We start from the raw sequence: 21,184 nt of genomic DNA, 5'->3' as shown, positions 1-21,184 counted from the left end.
CTCCTGCTGTAGTCCCAATCACCTCTCTTCCCCAGCCCCCTTCGGATTCTGATATGATCTCCCGAGCTTTCCCTCAACCTTGTCACGTTCCGCGCCCGGGTTTTTTAGGGTAAAACTGCCCTCTCGCTGCCTCTACCCTCCAAGCCCCTCCCCGTCGTGTCGAGCCCCCCCAGGCCCCGCCCAGCACGCCCTCCGGCCGGCGCGGCTGCCAATGGCTGAGAGCCTGATTTGCATAGGGCGCCGCGGAGCCGGGGAGGGCAGGGGGAGGGACCAGGCGACCTCCTAAATCAAAGTTGGAAGGCGAGGACTGGGCGGAGGGGCCGCCGGGCGCCGGGCTGGGGACCGCGGGGGGCGGGTGGGAGGGAATGGGGGGCGGGCGCAGAGGACGGCGGAGCCGGCCGGACACTGACAGCGCCGTCGCTCCCGCCCGCGGCTCAGCCCCGAGGCCCCACTTCCCTCCTCCGCTCGCTCCGAGCAGCATCCTCTGCAGCCCCTCGGCCCTCGCGCCCGGGGTCGGCAGGCTCCCGCCGCGCAGTGTCATTTCCTCCCCTTCCCCGACCAGCCCCGGAACTTTCTCCGCCCGCGCCTGGGAGTGGGGGGCTGCCTTGCCTGAGAGGGCTCCTGCTGGGGTTCACGGGGGGGCCGTCTCCGAAGGGCCTCGGAGTCCCAGAGAGACGGCCGCCACTCACTCGGCCTGTCCCCAGCGGGCCCGCCGTCGGGTCTCGACCCCCTGCCCGTCGCTGTCCCGCCACCATGACCGAAATGAGCGAGAAGGAGAACGAGCCGGATGACGCGGCCGCCCACACCCCCCCGGGGACCGTCTCCGCCCCCCAGGAAACCAAGGTAACTCGGGGGACGCGAAGCCCGGCCCCTGCCCGGGGCGTCCGGGGTCCCAAGCGTGGTCGCCACTGTGGGCTCGGGCTCAGGGGAGCAGGTCCCGCGTGACCCCTGAGGCTCCGCGCTCGACCCCGGGGAGGGGAGTGGGTCGGCGAGGAGGGGGCAAGAGGAGCGCCCCCCGCGAGCAAGACGCCGGGGCGCGCGTGCGGAGCCCCCCGCCGTCGCCACCTGCCACGGCGGGTGCACCTCGGCTGTGCGGGAGGGAAGGGGCGCGGCGAAGGCCGAGGGAGCGTGGATGCGTGTGTACGGGTGTGGGCCGGTGTGCGCGCGCGTGTGCGTGCGAGGCGCACCCCCTTCCGCGGCCGCCAGGTCGCTGGCTCCTACTCTGCCCCTCTTTGCGTGTGTCTCTGAATTGGTCTCCACAACCTGTTTGTCTCTGCCTTGGTGTCTGTCTATGTGCGTCTCTCTCCATTTCTCTTGGCGTCTCTGTTTATCTCTGAGGGTCTCCGAGCCCCTCTCTCTGGCCCGCCGCATCCTGCGTCCCCCCCCCCACCCGTTTAGGCCCGGGGACCTGCGGCCGCGGCCGGGGGTGCGCAGCGCCCAAGTCCGCTCCGGGGGCTGCGGCAGCGCGGGCCGTCGCGGTCGGGGATGGGGGGGACTGATGTTGCGGCTCCAGAGCAGAAAAACGGGAGCCCCACCCCTAGCCCGGGAGCGGGACGGCGCCGGGAGCCGGGAGAAGCAAAAAGAGAAGCCATCGTAATTAATGAATGTCATAATTAACCCTAATTATGTGTGATTGTGGTTCCTGCGGGAGTCACAATGAATAAATTATTTCTCAGTGCAGGCTGGTGGAGCCCAGACTCCGGGCGCGGAGAGGGCTGGGGGGAGGCCGCGCTGGCGTTCCACTCCCCACCCCCCCATCCGTCCACTCCTTCTCCAAGTTCTGGGTGCTCGCAACGCTCCCGCAAGAAGTTCTGCGGAAGCATCCTGAGCGGATCTGGAGAGAGAAGGCGCTGTGCCGAGGGTCTTCTTGCCAGCTCTCCAGACCTCAGGCCAGGACTTCCTCCCCTTGACTCACCCTGGTGCTCTGTTCCCACCCTGCTCCTTGTCATCCAGAGGAGAAGCAGGGCAGTGAAGACCAGATATGGGTGGGGTCTTTGGCTCCCCCTTACTGCCTGGTATCATTAGTTCATCTATAGCTCTTCCCAGTGTCCCTCCTCTGACTCAATCTGTCCAGACCACCCCTCAGGATATGAGGTTAACTCAAGGTCAAGGTCATCAAAAGGATGTCCAGGGAGTAAAGAGCAGGGCCAAGACCTCCCAGGTAGCTCCCCATTCCTAAACCAGGAGTACCCAGCTGTTCTCCATGCCCTAGCCTTCAGATCCTCACTCCTCAGTCTTCTGCGCCCCCTTCTGAGAATGAGGCTCTGGCATGTCAGATCACAGCATTCATTCCTTCTTAGAAAACCACCTCTCTCCTGGGAAAGGAATGAGGTCTCAGGGTGGCGGGGATAGTGTTTGGAATATTTGTGACAGCTTCTTTCAGGCAGAGGGTCCCAGGCCCTGAGCCCCACCCTGGGTTCCAATGCCCCTCTCTTTATCTGTTGCCCTCGACTGGCCCTGGGCAAACCTACACAGTCCCCCGCTTGCTTCCCAGAGGCTTGGGTCTCCCAGGTCCTGCCCTGCTTCCTACACCAAGGTCAGTCTGCCAGTTCCCCCTCCTTAGGAGCTCTCCCCAGTCAGGCAGGAGAGCTGGGCAGTGCTGCCTCAGCAAACCCGCAGGCTGCAAGCTCAGCTGTGTGGGGAGGGGGACGTCAGGGCCTGGAGATCTCCGCGAACCCTCCTCCCAGCTCAAGGAGCTTCCAATGCCATCATGAAGATCCAAACAACAGGGAAAGAGGGGGATTGCCCACTGACCTGGTCCCTCTGTACCAGGCTAATAGTGGCTCTGTCCCTCTGACCCCTTCCCTATATGCCTCCCCTTGGGAAGGACTCAGTAATGCCAACACAGGCTAGGACGTGAGGCTGTGTGTGTGTGTAGGTGTGTGTGCTCAGCAGGGCAGAGAGAGAACTCAGGGCCCTTGCCAGCTTCCTTCCATCCCTCCACCGAAACCTGGCCCAAAGAAGCTTCTGTTTCCACACTACAGGGGAGGGGTGAGAGTTGGTTGCTGCGCACTCAGCTCATTGTGAGGCAGGTACAGCAGAAGGAGATGGTGCCCATAGCGTTTATACTTCAGTGCTTAAATGCCCCCTGGGCATTTCTGACCCGCTCAGGAGTCCAGGTTTCTGCCCACCCTAAGGTTGGGTCTCACCCCTGCACCCAGACTACTCGGTGACCCTCCTAGTGTTGGCATAGTCCTCTCTGGGTCCCCATCCCAGAGTCTGCCACATGGGGCCTGCCCATCACCCCTTTTGATGCCATCCCTGGGAAGACCCCACCATGCCAGCTCTGCCATCTGAGTCAGCTCACACCACGTCCGCCACCACCCACCACCAGCTGCCTAGTGCCCTTTCAGGAGCTGGCGGGAAGTGAGGAGACGATGTTGGGAATTGAGGAAAGAAGGGGCCAGGCTGGGGGTAGGGAGGTGGGGAGGAATTCCGAAGAACACGCTGGGTGGCCCACGCTCCAAGCCAGACAAGTTCCTGGTGGAAGGAACTTGTGGAAGGAAAAGGGTTCATGGGCGAGGACACATGACAACTTCCTGTTTTGAGAATGGGTCCTGGGGCAGTGGGGGTGCCAAGAAGATAGCTGGGAGCAGTGTGTGTGTGTGTGTGTGTGTGTGTGTGTGTGCGCGCGCAGAAAGGTCCTCTCCAGAAACTAGGAGTCCCAGAAACTCCAGAAACTAGGAGTACCTGGCCAGGATGAGCCAAGATGAGGTCCGAGTAGTCACACCGGATGTCCTGGAGTGGGTAGGCATCGAGCCATTTGGCAGAAGTGCCCCATCCTCCTCTCCAGCCACAGCCCTTGGCATCTGCTGGCCCACTGGAGTGGCGTGCTGCTTCAGGGGGCTTCTCTCCATCCTAGGATCTGAGACCCACTCCTGAGCCATGGAGTCGGCGGGCAGAATCGGAGCTGCCCTTCATGCTGGTCTGGAGAACATTCTGTTCCAGGGGCCCATGGTATCCTGCATAGGTGGCTGTTGGCACTGAAGCCAGGGGGTGCCAGGAAAGGGCACAGGCTGGAGAGTGGGGAGGCTGCAGATCTCATCCCATGGGGATGACTGTTGAAATCACAGCCTTGGGAGTAGGCAACATGATTGATGTCTTCAAATGTGTGAAGGGCTGATGTGTACAAAGGGAGTAGCCCTTTCTGGAGCCAAGGGAGGAACAAGGGCCGACAGACAAAAACCACAGGGAGGCAGGTTTCAGCTCTATATAGGGAAGCGCTTTCCAGCAACTGCAGCTGCCCAAAGATGGAATAATGAGAGAGTGTGATTCCCATCACAAGAGGCAACCAACAGAGCCAGACAACCATTCAGAGGGGACGTGGCCCAGGACACAGCAGAGGGATGAGGTTAGGGACTGCGCTAGGTGGCTGTTCTTTAGGTCCCTTCTGACCCCGAATTCCATGGTTGATCTGGTGGAAAGGCCCTTGGCAACAGCTGAGAGGCAAAGGTGGGGACCAAGGTGGAGCCCAGAGCCTCAGGCCACTCCTGGTCATTGGCTCAGGAGCCAAAGCCACTGGTTCAAATTCTGGCCAAGGGTTCATGGGCAAGTGCTTTAGCCCTTCAGAGCCTTCATCCTCATCTGAAAAGTAGGACAATGATAGTTACCCCTCAGAGGGTAGTGCCAGAACTAAGTGAGATGCTGTGTGCAGGGTGCTAGCTCAGTTCCACCACTCTGATGATGCCAACCTTTCATGAATTTAAGTTTCTGGTTTTTGAGCCCAAGCCTTGTATAGATTAGAGAGCATCTAGTCCCACTTTCTCCCACTTGGATTTGGGGAAACTGAGGCTCAGAGAGAGGAAATAAAGTGACTTGCCCTCAGTCAGCTGCTTTGGTTTTGCCCCCACTTCCAGCACGTGCTCCTAGAGAGTACATGTGCTCTCTTCCCACCCCACGGGCTGAAGAGCCGACTGTTCACCTACGTCTTGGGGCCCATTAGAATCTCCATTGGCATATTTAGCCCTGGATGGCCGCTGGCCTGACTCAGGCTGGTGTCTTTCTCTCCAGCCATCCAGCTCTGTCCCAACGCCCAGGCATCTGGGGACCTACTTCTCACAGATGCACAAAGAAGCCCACAGTACTGTCCAGGAAGCTGGTTTTGGAAGGAGCTGGGCAACGCAGCATTCCCTGGGGCTCTGGCCTCTCAGCTGGCTCCCCAGGGCCTGCCTTGTGCCCACATGGACAACCCTCTCTGCTTCCACTCTGTCTCCATGCCTGCTGGCCTTCCCGAGAGGCCACCACTTCCATGCCCTTGGCACGGTGGCCGCACTGGCAGCCTTGACACATAGGCTACCTGGCGTGCCAGCTGGGAGCCCTGGGCCTGACTCCCTGCCGGGAGCCAGGCCTCTGCCCTCTTTCTCTACTCTGGAAAGGAGTGGGCGGAGGAGAAGGGCCTCTCAAGAAGGAAAAGGGAGCAAAGCTCTGAGCTAGGGAGGTTTCTGGCCATTGCTCTGGACAGGCTCAGTAGGGTGTGTTCCAGTGAGCGATGGAAATCAACTCTGGCCTCACTGCGGAATAAACCTGGCACTGCAGAACTTGGCTTCCCTCTAGGATTCCCACTACTTGCTCATCGTTTATTCAACAAACAATGACTGAGTGCCTAGATGTGTTGAGATCCTGCATGGGGATTTGAATCTGCCCCTAACCTCAAGGGGCTCACAGTCTCCTAGGAGATGAGAAGCAAATAACCACATAAACCTGTGATGGACATCTGTGCTGGGGGCTGGGGGGGCTGAGAGTGGTTCCAGGAAACAGAATTCCTGCAGGAGAGATGGCTTCCCAGTGGAGGACCCATTGAAACAACCTTGGAGGATAAATTAGACAAAGTGGAAAAAAGGACAAATGTGTGCCAAAGCTCAGAGGCCTCAAAGCACAGGTTTGCTAATCGTCAGAGTGGGCTTGGGAAGGCAGCTTTGGCCAAGCTGAGTGAAGAGTCTCATGGCGGGGGAAGAGGGGCTTGGACTGAACCTCCCAGAGCCACTGAAGGGTTTTAGCAAGGCCTTGACTATATGAAGGGAAAGTAGCGATAGTCAAGACAGAGGCAGGGGGCTAGAGCCCCGAACCAGCCTAGGGGTTTTAGGGCCTGACGAAGGTGGGGCTAGGGAGGTGATGAGGGATGGGCTGGAGAAATGCTTTGGAGGGAGAATCAGCCAAACTCCCAGAGGGTGAGGGTCCAGCAGGACCACAGCCCCACCCACAGGTATCCACAAACACAGGTGGTAAACTGGGCAGTACGTATATTTTGTTTGGTTTCCAAAGTGTTATTTTTATTTAACTTGAGAACATGGTACACCCATACAATAAAATACTATGCAGCCATAAAAAAGAATGATGAAACTCTTTATGTTTTGATATGGAATGATTACCAAGATTTACCACTAAGTGAAAAAAGCAAGGCATAAGAAATGGTATACTAACATATGTGCAAAGAAAAAAAAAGAAATAACTCCTCTTGAATTTATTTCTCTCCAATTTCACATGAATGTCTAGATAGCTTCTTAAAAAAAGTTTTATTATTTTTTACTTTATTTATTTTATTTTAAATTTATCCCCCCCTAAGGCACCAGGAACTGAACCTGAGACTTCCCACATGGGAGGTATATGCCCAATAGCCTGAGCCACACCTGCTCCCCTGTCTAAATAACTTTTGAAAAATTGGAAACCTAGCAACATTGGGCCAATGAACTAGCCTCAAATGGCTAGAGGAGCAGCTGCTCCCTTCAAAGAGGTCATAGTTGTCCAGTTTGCCACAGTCCCCGCCATTCCTAAATGTATGCCTGCCCAACCAGACTGCCTTTCCTCATGGAGATTACCTGCCTACTCCGGCAGGCATCTGGGATTGTGACCCACTGTCTGGGACTTGGGAGCCTCTCTCTTAGTACTTCATCTCAGCTCTGGTCCTCAGGCCCCATGTTGCCCCTCCTGAAGGAGGGGAACCCGCCATGGGTCAGCCCCTCTGGGCTCACACAGCCCCTTCTTCCTCTGTCAGCTGCAGCGGTTCAAGCGCTCACTCTCCCTCAAGACCATCCTCCGAAGTAAGAGTGTGGAGAACTTCCTTCGCTCGGGCTCTGAGCTCAAGTGCCCGACCGAGGTGCTGCTGACGCCCCCAACCCCGCTGCCTCCTCCCTCCCCCCCACCGGCATCCATAGACAGGGGTTTGCCCACCCCAGCCCCCTCCCCCTGCCCAATCCCACGCCCCCTGGCACCACTCAAACAAGTGAGGCTGCACAGCTTCCAGGAACACATCTTCAAGAGAGCCAGCCCCTGTGAGCTGTGCCACCAGCTCATTGTGGGTAGGTGCTGGGTGCTGGGACCTGCGAGGGGAGGGGCTCAGGCGGGTCCTGAAGAGGGGGTCCATGGAACTATCTGATATTGGGCTCTTGCTATTTGGATCCCCGATCTTCACTGTGCCTCTCACCCTGGGCAGTCAAAGGAGCACCTTGGTTGGGGGGTACCGGGGGCTGCTGTCTGTGCTTTCTATGGACTCTGGCTTCAGTGCCAGTCCACACCCTGACCGTATGAGGGGTGGGTGCTAGGCCCCGGGGCTGGTGTGAAGATGCACAAGCTCCTGCTCTCCCCCCATGCCCTAACCCGCCTCCTTTGCTCCTTGCAACGAGTACCCTCTCCTGACCAACCCCATTTGCCAAAACCAAATTCCTTCCAGGAAACTCCAAGCAAGGCCTGCGATGTAAGACATGCAAAGTCAGCGTCCATCTCTGGTGCTCTGAGGAGATCTCCCACCAGCAATGCCCAGGCAAGACGGTGAGTGGGGCCCTGCAGAGACGGCTAGGTGTGAGGAGCCCCTGGGACCGGCACTGTGGAAGGAGTGCCCCTCAAGGCTGGCTCTTCCAGTGGGGTGGTCTCTGGGTTTGGGCGCAGCCAAACTCTCACTGGGCCTAGACTTCCCCATGCCCTCTCTCTGCCCCCTCTTGCCACAGTCCACCTCCTTCCGCCGCAACTTCAGCTCCCCCCTCCTGGTGCATGAGCCGCCACCAGCCTCTGCCATCAGCAAAGAGTCTCCACCCACTGGTGAGTGCTGCCTAGCCCCCGTTGTCCCTGCTTCCACTGCCACTGGAGGGCAACAAGAAACCCATGTATTTCTCAGGCGGGCACTTGGGTCATGCTGGAGCCTCAGAACTTGCCACGGGCTCCATTTCCCTCCTTTGGATGCCCCTGTCCCAAATGTAGGGCTTCATTCATACTTGTCACCTAACAAACACTTTATCAAGCACCTACTAAGGGCCAGGCCCCATAGCAGACCCTGGGACACAGCTCTGAAGAAGGTGGAGACTGTAGTCTCCAAAGAGAGATAGGCATTAAGTGGATAATCCCACAGCCAGCTACATACCATTAAGATAAGTGCCTTGAACTAGAAGGATAGGGAATGAAGAGAGAATATAAAAGGGCACTGGCCTTGTCTGCAGAGTCAGATCGGGGGGACATTGGTGGCTGCAGAGGAAGGCTCAAGGCAAGCAGGGGCAGGGAGTTAAAGAAAGAAGGACAAGGTGACTGGAGCCAAGGCAGTGAGAGGGAGAGGGTGTAAAGGGACCATTGGTGCAAGGTCTTGGAGTCCATTTTAGGATTATTCTTTGGACTTTATTCTGAGGACAGTGTTTGTGTTTTTACAAGAGCATTCTGGCTGCTGCGTGAATGGGAGGGGCTGGAGGGGGAGCAGGGAGAGCAGCTGGGAGGCTGTGGCAGTTGCCAGGAGAGAGAGTTTGGTAGCTTGGACAAGGCTGGCAGCAGTGGGGATGGAGAGAAGTGGGCAGATTCAGGAGCTGTTTGGGCGGTAAGGTTAGGCGATGGTTAGATGCAGGGTACCATGGGAGGATGGCGGTGCTGTCCTTGGGACGGGGCAGGCCTGGGAGGGCGAGGGACGGGAAGGCGGCGAGGTCAGCCTTGGGCTGCTGATCTGGGCCATCCTGTGGTGCAGGCAGGGTCTGAGCCAGGGGGCCCCACGGGTGTCCAGGGCTTTGGGGCCAAGCACAGCTAGCTGCTGGGGTGCCAGCCTTGAGGGGGCTCCTCGGCAGGGGCCGGCGGGAAGGTGGATCCTGTCTACGAGACGCTGCGCTATGGCACTTCCTTGGCACTGATGAACCGCTCCAGCTTCAGCAGCACCTCTGAGTCCCCCACGCGGAGCCTGGTATGGTGGGCACCACAGGGTGGCCTCTGGGGGGCGGGCCTCTGGGCACGGAGCCCACGTGGCTGAGCCTTCCCTTCTCTGCTCCCAGAGCGAGCGGGATGAGCTGACCGAGGATGGGGAAGGCAGCATCCGCAGCTCGGAGGAGGCTCCGGGTGACAGTGGTGAGTGGGAGGTGGGGCTCGAGCAGGAATGGGGTGCAGTGGGGGGCCACTCCCTGCTGCCTCACACCCTAGCCCCACCCTGGCATCTCCAGTATTCACAGCCCCAGGCGAGAACGAAGGGTCAGGACCGGAGCAGAAGAGCCCTGGACAGCAGGTGAGTTTACTAGCAGCCTCCAGGGGGTCAGGCCAGATGGAGGGGAAGGGGCTGGCGCTTCTCCTGGCCGTTGGTCCAGAGGCAGGCAACATGGTGAGCGGGCACAGTGAGGGGGCCATCCCTGCTCTATCCTTTAGCCTCAGTGCGCAGGGATGGGCAGTGCCAGGGTGGGGAGCCAGGCGGTGCTACCCCTCCCCCACCACTGGCCCGGGGCCTATGGGTGGGCCCTTCCAGGGTACAGCAGGCAGAGAACCTCTCCCCTCTCCAGGCCTGGCCTAGTCCCCTTGGGTGCTCAAGTATAGAGGTAGGATAATCTTACCTGTCCCTGTCACCAACCCAGGACCGGCAGTGTCCCACTCCTAGCCCCTAGGGAAGACCTGGTCAAGTGGAGGGTGGAGTGAGGGTGTCGGCCTCCCCGGAGCTGATGCAGAGTTCTCCCCACAGCCGCCCAAACCTCCCCTGCGGAAGGAGGTAGGGCCCATGTACTCCTACGTCGCACTCTACAAGTTTCTGCCCCAGGAGCACAATGACCTGGCCCTGCAGTAAGTCCTCTTTGTGGCCTGGCTCCCAGCCCGGGCTCTGCCCTCCCAGCCCGTGGAAAGTGAGTGTGGAGGGGCCTTCAGGAAACATCTCCTTACACGCTTGAGGCTGCTGAGCCCAGACAGGAGCCGGAGCTGCCCAGGTCTGGGAGCGATTTGTGTTGATGTCACAGCTCCTGCTGGCTGCCCAGGGCCCTCTCCTGGGGGGTATCTGACATACCCTTGGGCCAAGAGGGGCACACAGGACATCTGGGTGCCCAGGGACCCTGGGGAGGGGAAGGGGAGCAGGGTCCCCCTGCCCCCCAGGCTACCCCAGCTCTCTCCTCCCTCAGGCCTGGAGATCGGATCATGCTGGTGGACGACTCAAATGAGGACTGGTGGAAGGTGCCTGGGCAGGCGTGGCCTCGCAGGGTGGTTGCCAAGGGACCCCCTTCTTCAATGGGCACTGCCCCTACCTTCTCTCTAGGACCCAAACACCTCCCCTTCTCCAACCACCGGCCCTAGTCAAGCTTAGGGGCAACCCTGGGCCCTTGCTTTCCATTTTGCCCCTCAACGGCCTCAGCCTTGCCTGTCTGCCCGCCTCGTGCCTTCCCCAGCCCAGAAGGTATCCAGCTGGGGGCTGGGATATAGAGCGCCCAGGCATCCGGAAGATGGTTGCGCTGGAATGGAGTAGGATTTGGAGCAGGGGGTGTGGCATGGGTGCTCAATGCCAGCCTCACCCCCAGGGCAAGATCGGTGACCGCGTTGGCTTCTTCCCAGCCAATTTCGTGCAGCGGGTGAGGCCAGGTGAGAATGTTTGGCGCTGCTGCCAGCCCTTCTCCGGGAACAAGGAACAGGGCTACATGAGCCTCAAGGAGAACCAGGTGCGTGCCTGGGGGCCCCCCAGTGGCTGAAGGGTGGGGGCAGTGAAAGAGGCAAGAGCGGACATAGGCCCTTGCCCCGGAGATTGCTTGCCCCTGCAGGAGGAGGGCAGGAGGGTTAGAAGTGATGGAACTGCAGAGCCTTCCTGTCGCCCACTGTTGGCGAGTTGGCACTGGTGGTTGACAGAGGCTGAATTATATTCGAGGCAGCTTGGGAGAGGGGCGCACACTGGGTTAGGAATCCAGAGGCTTGGGTTGAATCTTGACTCGGCCTCTACTCACTGAGTAACCTGGGGCAAGTCCTTTTGGCTCTGTGACCTCCTCTGTGAAATGGGAGTGGAGGTGGGCATTAGACCAGCTAATCTCCAGGGTCAGCTCTGAAGTCCTGGCCTTCCTGCTGCGCCCAGCGCCTCCTGGGTGCTGCGCCCCTCACCCCAGCTGCAGGCCCAGCAGCGGGCCTCAGTGCCTGGCCTCAGCTCCGGGTCTCTCCTGCTCAGATCTGTGTGGGCGTGGGCAGAAGCAAGGATGCTGACGGCTTCATCCGCGTCAGCAGTGGCAAGAAGCGGGGCTTGGTGCCAGCCGACGCCCTGACCGAGATCTGAGAGGAGCCAAGAAAACCCAGATGCCACCCCTGCCCATGCCTGGCCCTTGCTTCTGGCCCTGGGAGGGGAGCAGGAGTCCTTGTCCACACCCTTCCTAGGTGCCACTCGACATGGTTTAGGAGCCACCTACACGAGGAAGTTTTTATTTCCTGGGTGGGGGTGCCCTGAGTGAGTTCCTCATCTGGAACTGGGAAAACGGGGAGGAGAAAGTAGGAGGTAATGGGGAAGCTCCAGATAGGTCCACCCGGTACTCCCAGGCTCCAGTCTGGTGCAGCACAGAGCGCAGCCCTGGGGGGCGTTTCTGGGCAGCTCCCCTGCTGCTTCTTGCAGAACGTCTTCCTGGCCTCCCACCACCTTGCATGCCCGACACCGCCCTTCTGCCCCTGGAGCTTCTGCTTGGGTCTGTGTGTGTGTGGCTCTGTGTCTGCCCCTCTGAAATGGGGCCTGCAGAGGGGGCCTTCCTGGGGCCCCTCAGCCCTCCACCCTGGGTCGGGAGGGGATCCAGGGCCGTGGGAGTCTCCTGAGTCCAGCCCCTGCTCTCTCCACCTTTGTCATTCCCTCAGTTCTCAGGAAAGTTCTGCAGGAATCTCTCCCATTACTTGAAACCTGGGCCAGCAGAGGAGGGGAGGGCTGGGGTTCAGGGAGCATGTGGCAAATCACTGACTGTCCCTCAAGTAAAACGACTGCCCCAGAGCAGCTCACCTACTCTTGTCCACCGGAAAAGGACCCCGTGAAGAGCCTGCACGCAGAAACCAAACTAAGAACAAAAACGTGCTTGGTCAGGAACAGCTCTGCTTCCCTGTCAGGACTCCAGAGGCCCGTGGTCCTGCAGGAACGCAGCCCTCAGAGGAGCAGGTGAAGGACAGCTCCCTGCCTGCCACACCAGGCCTGTCCCCGGGGCTCAGGGCTGACCACCCGTGGCCCTTCCTCACCCTCTCCCTGGGCGCTGCAGGGGAAGGGCTGCTGTTTCAGGAGCCCCTTTTCTGGCTGAATCTGCTTCCACATCCTGGACACAGAGCAAGGAGACAGGGAGGAAGGTGGACTGTTCTGTATGGCCACAAGGCACCCCGGGGGGCAGGGGGGGCGTGGGCATTCACAAAGAGGACCCTCCCTTGCAGGCTGCTTTACTTTGATGCCACCCACCCCAAACTCAGAGCCTCCTCTCATGCCCTTGATCATGCCAGCCAATGCCACCCCCATCCTGGGCACAGTCACACACATGCACGCACACACACACACCCATGCAGTGGGAGGGACACAGGCTCTCCTACCCAACAACCCCTCAGCCCAGCCCCCTTCTAACCTACAGAGGGGGGCTCAAGCCACACTGCCCTGTTTGCTGCCATGAGGCCACCGCCTAGCAATATCCCAGGGGCGGGCCCAATGCCCTCTGTACATGAGGCTGCATGATGGGTCTGCTGGGGCACTGCTGAGCCCCCAGAACCCTAATTAAATGTTTCTTGTCCCAGACAATGTGCTCTGTGAATCTGCTCAGGGAAGAGGGAGGAAGGGGGCGGGGAGTTAGCGAGCGAGGCTGGGGAAACTGGGAGGGGACAAGACTGAAGGTGGAAGATTTGCTGATCGCCGAGAGGCGGGGTTTGGGGGCCCCCGCTGGCGGGGCCAGGGTCGCCGTGCCTTCTCACCTCCTTCCACTCAGCAGCCTGAGAAAGGCGGGATCTGGCAGCGTTTCTGAGAGAAAGGGCTGGGAAAGACAAAAGGGGAGCGTGAGGCTGAAAGAACCCCAGGAAGGACGGAGGAGGAGGTTTAGGGGACGCTGGAGGTCAGCGTGGGCGCTGCCGGGCACGTTCGGGTTGGACGAGCACCTGCGCGGCACGGGGCGCGCACACCTCTGCGCGTCGGGACCGTTCCCGTCCGCCCAGCTGTGCCCTCCGAGCCCCGCCGTGCCAGGGGCCTGGGGGACCTCAATGTCCACGCGAGGTCAACCGCGCTCAACCTCGTCCCGCAGCCCTCCAAGCCCGAGACCGAAACGCTGGCGGCGGGGACAGTCGCGGACCCGGCGCCCTGAGATGACTCAGTCGCTCCCGTCATCGGGAGCCCGGCACGGAGGGGGCGGCGGCAGTGCGCCCCTCCCGCGGCCATGCTGCCGCCCACCTGCTCCGGCAGAGCTGCCTCCTTCCCCTCCGCCTTCCCGGGCACGTCATCGCCACGTCCCGGCTATTTATAGGCAGAGGGGAGAGGGGAGGGAGCGAGAGGCAGGCTGCGGGGGTGTCAGGGCAAAGCCGGAGCTGCCGGAATGAAGAGGGGGTGGGGGCCCGGGTCTGGCTTCCGGCCTTCCCAGGCCAACAAGGTAGGTCGGGGGGGCCCAGACCCTGGCTCCTTCTGCCTGAGCCTTCACTGGGCCCCTTCACCCAGGGAAGGCTGCAGAGGTTGAGGTGAAGCAGGAGAACAAGGGGGTCCCACCCCCTTCCTAGGATCCCTGACAGTGGGGATGGAAAGGGGGTCACAAAACCAGGTTGCAGCTTAAAGAGAAAACTCACATAAATCCCCGACTACTGTGCCCTGGGGACCATACCAGGTATTTAATTTCCTTTAATCCTCTCAATGACCTGGTGAAGGTGGCAGTATCCCACTTACACAGATGAGCAAACCGAGATACCAATGGAAGATGGTTTATCCACCCTCATACAGATTATCCAATCCAGCCCTGACCCGGTTAAAGCTTTTAACATTTCCCATTTAACCACTTACAAGTATTCAATTCAAAGGTATCAATTACACTCACAGTGCTGTGCTACCACCGCCACCATCCATTACCAAGAGCTTTCCATCACCCCAAACAGAACCGCTGTGCCTATCAAGCATTAACTCCCCATTCCCCACCGCCACCTCCCACCTGGTCACCTGTAATTTTCTTTGTCTCTATGATTTTGCATAACCCTGTCCTTTTGTAGGTGGGGTGTCCAAGGCCCAGAGAGGGTTCATAGCTTGACTAAGTCCCCTGGGGAAATTACTGGTCAAGCCAGTCCCAGAAATGGTGTCTCTTGCCTCTCAGTTCAGGTCTTTCTCTACCCCATCTTGGGTCCCTCAGTGCCTTACACCAACAAGATGGAGACAGAGACACTCTGTGATGTTGGGCCAGTGGCTCCAGGGATTAAATTCCTACCCCATAGGAGAGGGCAAGAGCCAGCAAGCAGGCCTCCTGCATGCCCCCCCCCACTTGGGGGTCTGCCACCAGTCAGCAGATGGCCTGGACCCCCGCCTCCTCTCCAGCCTGTTTGCTGCTCTGCTGAACACAGCAGCTTTTTCGGGTGGCTGAACCCACTGACAACATGTTTACAGCCTGGGGGCTGGGAACAGCTGGTGCCCCCATTGTAGCCTCCATCTTCCTCTGTGCCCATTCTGGGAGTAGATGGACCAGCAACACTATTGGCTGGGGCAGAGGATGCCCAGGGGCCTGCTGGTGGTGCCACCCGTGCATTTGACTATTGTCTCTGACCCACACATGCCCTCCATCCCCTAGCTCAGCCCTAGCTTCACCAGGCATGTATTGCAGAGTATACAGGTATCCTGGGCTTAGGGAAGACACAAAAGGAGCTGGGGATAGGGAGGCCTAAAAAGGCAGAGAGATGGATTCCCGGGGGGGAGCGGGGGGGAGGAAACAAGGACAGAATGAGCCCCTCTGTGCAACACCACCATCTGCAACCTCCTTCAGCCCTTCTCCTTCCCCAGTTCTTGGAACAGGCTGGGGGTACCTGCCAAGGCAGGCAAGGAAGGTGATAGTATACTTTCAGCCTCAGACCTGCCAGGGCTTTGAGGGCAGCCAGCCTAGGTGGTCCCTCTCCTACTCAGAGAGGCTACCGGGGAGGCCAGAGAACCCTGTAACCCCTGCTACAGCAGCAGCATGCTCAGTACCTCTGCAGCACTCCGCTCCACTCTGAATCACACCCTCTGCAGTCTCAGAATCAGAGGCAGGTGCTGGTGGCTATGTAATGGTGACGTCCTGGGTGAGTCAGTGCCCCTCTGGGCCCGTTTCCTCATCCAGAGAAGAGTTGGGCTTGCTCAGGGAGTCTACCTGAGGGTCAAAAACCCCTTTAAAGGGTAAGTAAAATTATTTGATGTGGACAGTTGTATGCTCTTAACAGAATAGACACGGCTTGTTTTCTTAAATTAGAGAAGTTGTAGATTTACAGAAAGATCATGTACAACATACAGAGAGGACGCATCTTTTAATCAGATTTTCATATGCTCCAGGACCTGGAAGAGATCCAGTGATCATTTTAGGGGTTCTTCCTGTGTGAGTCAGGTGGGAATGGAGCCCTCCACCCCCACCCCGAGACTGCCTTCAGGCCTGGGGTGAGGTTTGGAAAGAAGTTACTGAACCCAAGGTTTCCCACAGGTCCATAAATCTTGCCCACGCCCACCACCCAGCACAAACATTCCTGGACTAGCTTTCTAGACTTGCAGTGACCTGTGAGAACAGCACCATCTCCTGGTCCAGGGTGGAACCTGAATCTGTGCTGCAGGCTCAGGAGCCCCACCCATAGGATTGCCTCATTCCCCTTTCCTGCCTTCCCTCTGATGTCCAGGAGACCGCCAACACTTCCACCTTTTCAGGCCAGATCTGGTCAAGGAGATGCCCTAGGCATCAAACTTGGTACTTGATCGAGGCTCTTTTTCTTCTTGGCTCCAACTTCCCCACTTTAAAAGGCAAAGGCTTGGAACAAGAGCTAAGGACAAAGCCTCCACAGGCTGCTGCTGCAATGGCAATAGGGGACGCCAGAAAGTGGTGTCTTCTCAACGCAGGCACCAATGCATGGACAATGGTGGAGCTCCTCTGGACAGTTCTCACCAAGCCTAGGATTTGCTCCCTTCTGCTGCTCTTTCCCCACCTCTCAGACTCAGGAGTGGATGAGGACAAGGACACCAGACCTGGAGGGGGAATGCACTGCCCGAGCCCTTCCTTTCCCACTAGGGTGCAGCCTTTTCCCATCTGCCCAGTATATCCCTGAAGGGCTCCTGACTAGCCTTCTCATTGGTCAACTCAAGTTCCTCAGGAGAGGGGTAGAGAGCAGGGAGGACACCAAGAAAGGATACCCCAGTTCCAGATGTGTCCAGTACTGAGGGGAGGAACCCTCTTTACCCAATTTCCCTCCCCAACCCAGAGCCCTCACCTGAGCTGCCATAATCTGGCTGCTAATCCCTCCCACCTGGGGCATCTGTCCCCCAAAACACCACTCAACATATCCAACTCATTTAGCCTGTCCCCACTACTCTCATCAGTTCCTTATTATCACCAAAGGCCTTTCCACCCCATTCCTCCAAAGCTTGAGACCTGGGGATCAAGTGGGACTTCTTTCTTAGGCTCCACAATCAGTGTTTACCAAGTCCTAATTTACTTCCTAAACATCTTGAATTTATTTAACTTAACATATTTCCTATTTGTAACCAACCAATATTCTGAAAAACCACTTCTGAGGTTGCCACTCATGCTCTGCTGTGAAGGGCAGTTTTGAAGCAGAGCATTCTGGAGGCTTAGGTGGAAAGCACCACTCCTCCCCACACTTCATATTCCGCCCCATATCCCACCAAAACAAGGCAAAATGCATCTTTCTCTCCCAAGGTGAGGCCAGCTCTGGCCCTCTAAATAGCAAATACCCACAAAATACCAGAAACTTCAGGGAGAAGCAGAGAGATAAGCAGATAAGGGCTTGATTTATTATTGAATGACTGATCAATATAACTGCTGAGGCAACTATATACAGACAAGAGAAGGGGAGCTTTATTTCTTGGTCTCTTCCTCCTTCGACAGAGTCTTGATAATCTCCTCCTTCTTGGCCTGTAGTCGCTCCTCACGGCGCTTGCGTGCCTCCTTGGTTTTGGACCTGCGGGCTTCAGCCTGGTCACTGGGTAAGGTAAGAGAAATGAGGGTCAGTGGGCTGGGAAGATGGGAGCCATGTTCCCAGACTTCTCCCTTCGATCCTAGTCAGCAGGAGGAATGGGAGTTGAAAAGTTCCTGCTTCAACAAAGTGGAAGTTTGGGCATATGTCCCTAACTAAGTGGAAGTTTGGGCATATGTCCCTAACTAAGTGGAAGTTTGGGCATATGTCCCTAACACAACATCTGTACTTCTGACTACATACCAGTCAAGATTTAGGCTTGAGCACATTTTAACTGTCTCAGGAGAACTCCTTAAAGCCTTCTAAAACCAACACCCATAGGTCCTTTGGGACTTTTGATTTAAATCAAGGCAGGTTCTGTGCCTAAGACTGAACCCAGGGCCACCTTCTAAGAGCCCCCTGACCCTTACAACTGTAAAGAATCTGTCCCCCACAAGGCTGAGACCAATTCCTAAAAAAACTTACGCCAGGAGCTTCTTGCGGGCCTTGTCTGCCTTCAGCTTGTGGATGTGTTCCATGAGAATCCGCTTGTTCTTGAATACATTCCCTTTCACCTTCAGGTACAGGCTGTGGTACCTGCAGGTAAAGGAGCAGAGAGTCTGGTTAGAGATCAAGCCCCTTTGAGTTGCTTCTTTACCTCAAGGACACTAAGCACCTTGGATTCCTTCCCTTTCTATTGCTGTAAGGACCACTTTTTCCCCAAACCTAGATTTGTACAGTTTCTAGAGTCAATTCTTGGGCTATCCTGGTGTATTTGGGGGGAAAAAAAGAAAAACTGACCAGAATGGAGTAACTTCTCTGGAAAAGCCTAAGGTACATGGCTCCTTCCCCAAGGCCAATGAGACAAAGCTCATGTCTGTGCAAAGGATAAGCCTTCAGAGCAGCAAACGGGTCTTGGTGGACCTAGAAGGATATGCTTACATGTGGCGGTCAATCTTCTTAGACTCACGGTATCTTCTGAGCAGACGGCGCAGAATTCTCATCCTCCTCATCCAGGTTACCTTCTCAGGCATGCGAGCATTGGCAGTACCCTTTCGCTTACCTGCCGAGAAGATGGGTTAGGAATCAATCATTGCCCAGGCTCATGGAGTGTGTCCATCTCAAGTCAGTTACTAGAGCCAAAAAAGGACAGCTACCAACTTCTGAAATGTTTTATAATTCACTGTGTCCCGTGCCAAACATTTCATTTAAATCTCACAACATTGTTGCCATTTTACCGATGAGGATTGCAAGTATTTTAAAATTTCAAACAGTCACCCAACATACAATCCACCTAAGTGTTCATTCAATGGTCTTGGCATACCCACAGAGAGAACTGCTAATATTTAAAACCTCTTCTTTCATTCACTCAATTTTTGGTGAAGTGGAAACAAGGCAGGTATCCCCCCCTTTACTCCATGCAGAATATGGACATGGTAGGGCACACACCATGCCTGTATGTGGTATGCTGGGAGGGGCTTTGAATGTGGCATGACCTTGAGCTCCTTAAATCACTCTTATCCCAAAAAGTGGTTTTAAAATCAAATAGGACAATACTTAATCCTTGGCATAGAGCAGGGGCTCAATAAATGTGAATTCTTTCTACCAAGACCGTCTTCAACTCTAACACGAGTACCAACGTTCTGATTTGCACACAGGCAGAAAACACCAAACATCATGGAATGAGAAAAGGAACAGGAAGATCCCAAGTACAAATATCTGACGTATCCTCACTGCAGACTCAAGCACCCAGTATTTCTTAAGTCAATGATAAAAACAGAAAACCACACTTACCTATGCCCATATGCCTACCCTTCCGGCGGGCCAAGGTGTTTTTTCGGCATCGAGCCCGGGAATGAACAGTCACAGGCTTGCGGATGATCAGCCCATCTTTGATCAGCTTCCGTATCTGCTGACCTGGAAAAACACAATGCACCTAGTCACTGAACTGGGCTCAGCCCCTAGAGCACCAGCTACAACCCACAATCCAAGTTTTCAGATCCCTGGCACAGCAGTCTACAATGGAAGAACTACTTCTGGATATTTCTTGCTTTCTCTCTTTTTACATTTCTTCCTTTTAAGTTATTTCAGAGCATATGCAAAAAATATATTTGGGCTATCTGCCTTGAATATTAATATGCCAACAGACCTCTCTTAAAGATCTGAGCCCGAGTCTTCCCAATTCATCACTTCCTTGGAATCTCTTCCCCTCCCAATCCTAGTTTAACACATGTACAAATCTTGCACGTAGATATAAAACATAACACCCCTCTGGAAACAGCCACTAATGTAACATTTCTATCCTGTTCCTCTGGAAAATGTCAAGAAAAAGGAACCTCTGGCATCACCCTACTTTTGCAAATCCTCCATTTTATAGGATCCACAGACCAAGTACTTTTCCAGGTCTGAAAAGAGTCAACAGAATCCTGTTATTTCCCTAACACAGGTTATGCGTGGGGAGGAAGAGTGTAGAATGAACACTGATTACAACTACTCACGGGAGTTGGCATTGGCGATTTCATTGGTCTCATTGGGGTCCAACCAAACCTTCTTCTTTCCACAGCGGAGGACACTGGAGGCAAGCCTCTTCTGAAGCCTGAGCATACTGTGGCATACAGAAAACTCTATCAGGTCCTGGAAGCCACTTCTGGCAATAATGTGCACCCCCAGCAAGACCCACTCTCCAAAGTCTTTTAATGTTGTATCACATACACATGGAAGTAGATAAATTATGTATAAGTACTTGCATTATAGGGCAAACACACCTCCCTTCTTTTGCCACCCACACCACAGCAGACCCAGAGCAAGGACCTTTACAAAATCACCACCTTTGAGCTGGTCACCCTGGGATGAAGTTTTAGTCCAGTCCCAGCTATGCTTTAAACGCTCTATGCCTCAGCTTCCTCCTCTAGAAACTGAGGCAAACGATAAAATTGGGATGGAGAGGGGGGCTTATGCCCTTTCTGGTGCCCAGCGCTAAAAACAGTGTTCAGAGTAAAATATCCGAGGCCTGTGGACCTTCTTTCTAATCTGGGGATACAGGCAAGTTTGATTTCTGGTTGTCTTTTTCTCGTCTTATCACAGTAAGAATAAACGAAGAACAAAAATGGACGGCCTTATCTCAGTGAATCGGGTGGAAGGCGTCAAACAGCCTCCCATAGGCCCCATAGTCGGAAGCCTTGGGCCTGCGCCAAGGCTGGTCCCACGTCACACGAAAGCAGAGATCAGCTCGGCTCCAGGCGGTTAAGAGGACCGCAGCCTAGTCCCCCCAGCTGCCCTTCCTCAGCCCACGTGGGTTGCCCCCGACACGCCTCGGGCGCCGGGCCTGACCGCCGCAACCCTTTAGCCAGTCCCGAGTTCCCAGGACACTCCCTCGTCTCCGTTCTCTCGAGCCCGGGATCCAGCGCACTGCGGCCTACCCCGAGCTCTGAGACCCGCCTCTTCAAAGTTGCCTCCATCCCATCTCCCTTCCCCCGGGATCACGGCATCGAGCCCACCGTCCCCCAACCGGGCCAGGCCAGACAGGAGACCGGCAAGCCCTCACCTCATGGCTGCGGCAGCAGCGCCGAAAGGAAAGAACTCGGTAAGGCCAGGCCCCTCCCATTATCTGCGAAGGGTAGAGCCCATCCCCTGCTCGGCTTTTCGACCGTATTTCCTTCCATCTCTTTCTTCTTCCGCCACCCTAAACTCACTTGTAGTCTCTGTTCAGACCCCGAAATAATAAATGCCCAATATTGGGAATTGGTTTTTAACTTAAAAATATAGAAACTATAACCTCCTGCAGAGCAAAGTGGTATAGTCCAATTTCCTCCTAGGCATGCGCATCAAGGGTCTCTGATCACGTGGGTATTGGATGGCCGGAAGTCAGGTGGAATGTGCTGGCGGG

At 56.4% G+C, this 21,184-nt stretch overlaps 2 protein-coding genes across 4 annotated transcripts; one reads left to right on the top strand and one right to left on the bottom strand.

The window, feature by feature from the left end:
• The first annotated feature begins 352 nt into the window (after positions 1–352).
• On the top strand, positions 353–12,934 carry STAC2 (SH3 and cysteine rich domain 2). 2 transcript variants are annotated; one of them, XM_058284152.2, is made up of 11 exons: positions 353–843; positions 6,992–7,295; positions 7,667–7,764; positions 7,941–8,031; positions 9,033–9,145; positions 9,234–9,306; positions 9,399–9,460; positions 9,905–10,002; positions 10,332–10,383; positions 10,725–10,862; positions 11,357–12,934. In XM_058284152.2, the coding sequence occupies exons 1-11, from the start codon at positions 754–756 to the stop codon at positions 11,459–11,461; spliced, it is 1,224 nt and encodes a 407-aa protein (XP_058140135.1). In that variant the 5' UTR covers positions 353–753; the 3' UTR covers positions 11,462–12,934. The 2 variants fall into 2 exon arrangements, with proteins under 2 accessions (XP_058140135.1, XP_058140134.1); XM_058284151.2 differs by having other exon boundaries at positions 666–843; positions 10,332–10,410; positions 11,357–11,565.
• Positions 12,935–17,103: 4,169 nt separating this feature from the next.
• RPL19 (ribosomal protein L19) lies at positions 17,104–20,956 on the bottom strand. 2 transcript variants are annotated; one of them, XM_004454945.5, is made up of 6 exons: positions 20,843–20,956; positions 19,797–19,903; positions 19,093–19,215; positions 18,241–18,361; positions 17,785–17,895; positions 17,104–17,325 (listed from the first exon to the last, which is right to left on the bottom strand). In XM_004454945.5, exons 1-6 carry the CDS (start codon positions 20,845–20,847, stop codon positions 17,202–17,204), a joined length of 591 nt encoding a protein of 196 aa, XP_004455002.1. In that variant the 5' UTR covers positions 20,848–20,956; the 3' UTR covers positions 17,104–17,201. The 2 variants fall into 2 exon arrangements, with proteins under 2 accessions (XP_004455002.1, XP_071066736.1); XM_071210635.1 differs by lacking the exon at positions 20,843–20,956 and adding an exon at positions 20,718–20,802.
• Between the last annotated feature and the right edge of the window lie 228 nt (positions 20,957–21,184).

This window comes from Dasypus novemcinctus, chromosome 21 (assembly GCF_030445035.2).
Source record: "Dasypus novemcinctus isolate mDasNov1 chromosome 21, mDasNov1.1.hap2, whole genome shotgun sequence".
Lineage (NCBI taxonomy): Eukaryota > Metazoa > Chordata > Mammalia > Cingulata > Dasypodidae > Dasypus > Dasypus novemcinctus.
Note: the sequence above shows the minus strand (reverse complement) of the source record. Positions and strands in the feature narration are given on the sequence as shown.